General features: G+C 50.0%; 1 protein-coding gene across 1 annotated transcript in view; it reads left to right on the plus strand.

Moving 5' to 3' along the window:
- The first annotated feature begins 2,264 nt into the window (after positions 1-2,264).
- The window catches only part of JAZF1 (JAZF zinc finger 1), a 357,655-nt gene continuing 357,147 nt past the window's right edge, over positions 2,265-2,772 (plus strand). The window contains exon 1 of the mRNA XM_040472378.1: positions 2,265-2,615. Coding sequence (XP_040328312.1) covers positions 2,501-2,615 — 115 coding nt within the window. The 5' untranslated portion in view covers positions 2,265-2,500. The remainder of the gene's footprint in view (positions 2,616-2,772) is intronic.

Raw genomic sequence — 2,772 nt, forward strand, 5'->3', positions numbered from 1 at the left:
TCCTTGACCTCAATATACCATATCTATAGTATCAGTGGGTCTGAGAGACTGAGTATGTTCCCAGCTCTAATAGCTCATGATCACGTATCTAATATAAAGGCCAGAAATACCTAGAGTGTGCCGATTTAAAACAAAATTATGAGCAGAGTGTCACATAAGCAGAGCTTCAGTGCATATAAAAAGAATTAATAGAGTGGACTATAAATAATATGAATAATGGCCTAAGGTAAAAAAAAAATTAAATCTTAAAAAGTAAAAATTTATGTTACTTTGGCTCATTTCATTAAAAAAAAAACACCTCTATTTGTTAAGCGTGGCCTATCACTTGGTGCACTCGTGAAACGCAGCCTCTTACTTCCTTGTCTTTAACCTGCACATTTCAGGCACTTTCCACCTCTGAACTCTCTTGCCCGGAGTTAATAATTCCACACGGAGTGTTTTTTCTCCAGAGGACAGAGTCGCTACTTCTCCGAAGCTCTTGATAATTCCTAGATCCTGCATGGTGGTGGTGCCTAACACTTATCTCTAGAGGGAAGCCGGCAGCAGTTTGGGTGCCAACTTTGCATCGCGTTGCCCTCCCTGTCCTGTTACTTGATGCGGTGTGTGCCTGCCAGATATTCTGCCTGCTCTCAGCCCGAGGCCTTCCCAGACTGGGCCGCTGAATGCAAGCCACAGCTGCCAAAATTCTAATTCAAGATCTAGAATTCTAACTCCTGCTCTTTAGACCCTTGTCTGGCCCTGGCTCCGGTCTCCAGCCAACCGGGTCGCTGGCTCATTATCAGGCCCTCCCAGGCCTTGCCCCCACCCGCCAATGGGCCCAGCGAACCATTCTTGGCACCAGACTGAACTTCAATGACACGACTGCCCCAGCCTCATGCAACCCAACTCTCATCTCAGCACAAGTCTGTCACCTTGGGAGCCGGGCAAGAAGGAATGGGCGAGAAGAGGAGATGCCACGGATGAGGGAACCGATTGTCCCCAACTGCTATGACTGTTCCATTGTAAAACTTTTGTGGTGCCTTTACTCTAAAAACTCAATTGAAAAGTGTTAACAATCTTACTGTTAGTGATAACACTGGAGATGAATACAGTTTAGGGAGAGGGGAATACTATTTCTGTGTGTGTCTGCACCAGAGATAAGTGAAATTTTCCTAAGAAAGGAAAAGTGGTAAAAAAAAAAAAAAAAAAAAAAAGAAAGGAAAAGTGGTAAATTCACTATACCTGTATTAATTTAAAAATGCACTGTTGGGTCATAGACTGCCGCTAATGTGTAATGTTCTTTAGGCACCTGGAAAAGTGCCATTGGAAATCACACGCTTTGCAGGTAAAAATATGAGTGCAATGGGGTGGGGTGGGGTAGGGACGAGAAAGGAACCAATTCTTAGCAAAATGCAGGTTTTCAGGGAAGCTACCAAATTCAACTTAAGTGCTTCACTGGTCAACATTATGGTTTAAATGCTCACAGGACGGTGTAATCAAGATTGATTGCAGGAGTCTTTTCTCTTTCAGATGAAGAGTAAATATGTCCCTTGACCCTGACTTTACTCCTAGCCTTAACCACTGTGCTTTTCTTTCTGCTGAAGAGTCTTGCTTCCAGGGTGACAGATGGGTCAATTCCCAGAACTGACCTGGGACAGTGGGGTGCTGTAATTGGGGAAAATGAAATCATTTTAGTTTTTGTCTTCCCAAAAGGAGCAGGGAGTGTAACAAACGTGGTACATATGTAAAACACGGGCGACGCACTTGACAATCAAGAAATCTATTTTGAAATTTAAATAAAGCTAAGGTTTTCTTTTGGCCTAGAGGGAAATTTCATTAAAATCAATTAGTTCGTACAAACCTCCAGAGAAAATGACTTAAAAAAAAAAAAAAAAAGGTTTAAGGAGTAAGGTGCACACAATTACCTTTCCTGGGTCCCCTGTGAATGTCAGTGTCACACCTAGACAGGTGGCCAAGTGCAAACAAATGTCCCCGAGTGGGGCCTGGGTAGCTCTCTGAGTTCTCATCGCGGGGATGCGTGTGTAATTAATAGATGTGTATATGTCACGAATGTAATATACATAACCAAGGAAGCTCCAAACAGATTGCACGTATTACCAACTGTGAAGGGCAGGCCGAGAGAGATAAAGTTGGTGGCAAGAGCTCGCAGGTGAGGCCTCAGTCCAGGAACCGAGGTTGGGGCCGCACAGCTGTTGCCGCGCGCCCTGGTCCCTCCTCCCAGCTGCAGCGGCCTCGCCCCCCCCCCCCCCCCCCCGCTCCCGACGCCGCCGCCGCCGCCACCGCCTCCCCTCTGCCTCCCGGTCTCTCTACGCTCTCCTTCCATCGCCTTAGCCCCCTCTCCCTCCGTCCCGTTCTCTCCGCTCCCCTCACCCCGCCTCTCTCCCCCTCCCCCAGCCCCTCCTCTCTTCACCCCACCCTGCCTCCCTCCCTCCCTCCCTCCCTCCGCCCGCCGGCCCGGCGCTCGCAGAGCCGACACCAGGGGGGCTCTCGATGTAGCACCATGACAGGCATCGCCGCCGCCTCCTTCTTCTCCAATACCTGCCGATTCGGGGGCTGCGGACTCCACTTCCCCACCCTGGCCGACCTCATCGAGCACATCGAGGACAACCACATCGGTAAATGGCCCGGGGGTGGGCGGGGGTGCCCGGCGCGCGGAAACTCCTGCCCAGGCGAGAACCCCAGAATGGCCAGGGGTGGCCAGGAGGGAGGCAGGCGGCGGCGGGGCGGGAGGGTGTGTGCAAGCCCGGGGCGTGGGGGTGACGGGATGCGGAG

Source organism: Herpailurus yagouaroundi, unplaced genomic scaffold, assembly GCF_014898765.1.
Source record: "Herpailurus yagouaroundi ecotype Mexico unplaced genomic scaffold, PumYag 100, whole genome shotgun sequence".
NCBI classification, from domain to species: Eukaryota; Metazoa; Chordata; class Mammalia; order Carnivora; family Felidae; genus Herpailurus; species Herpailurus yagouaroundi.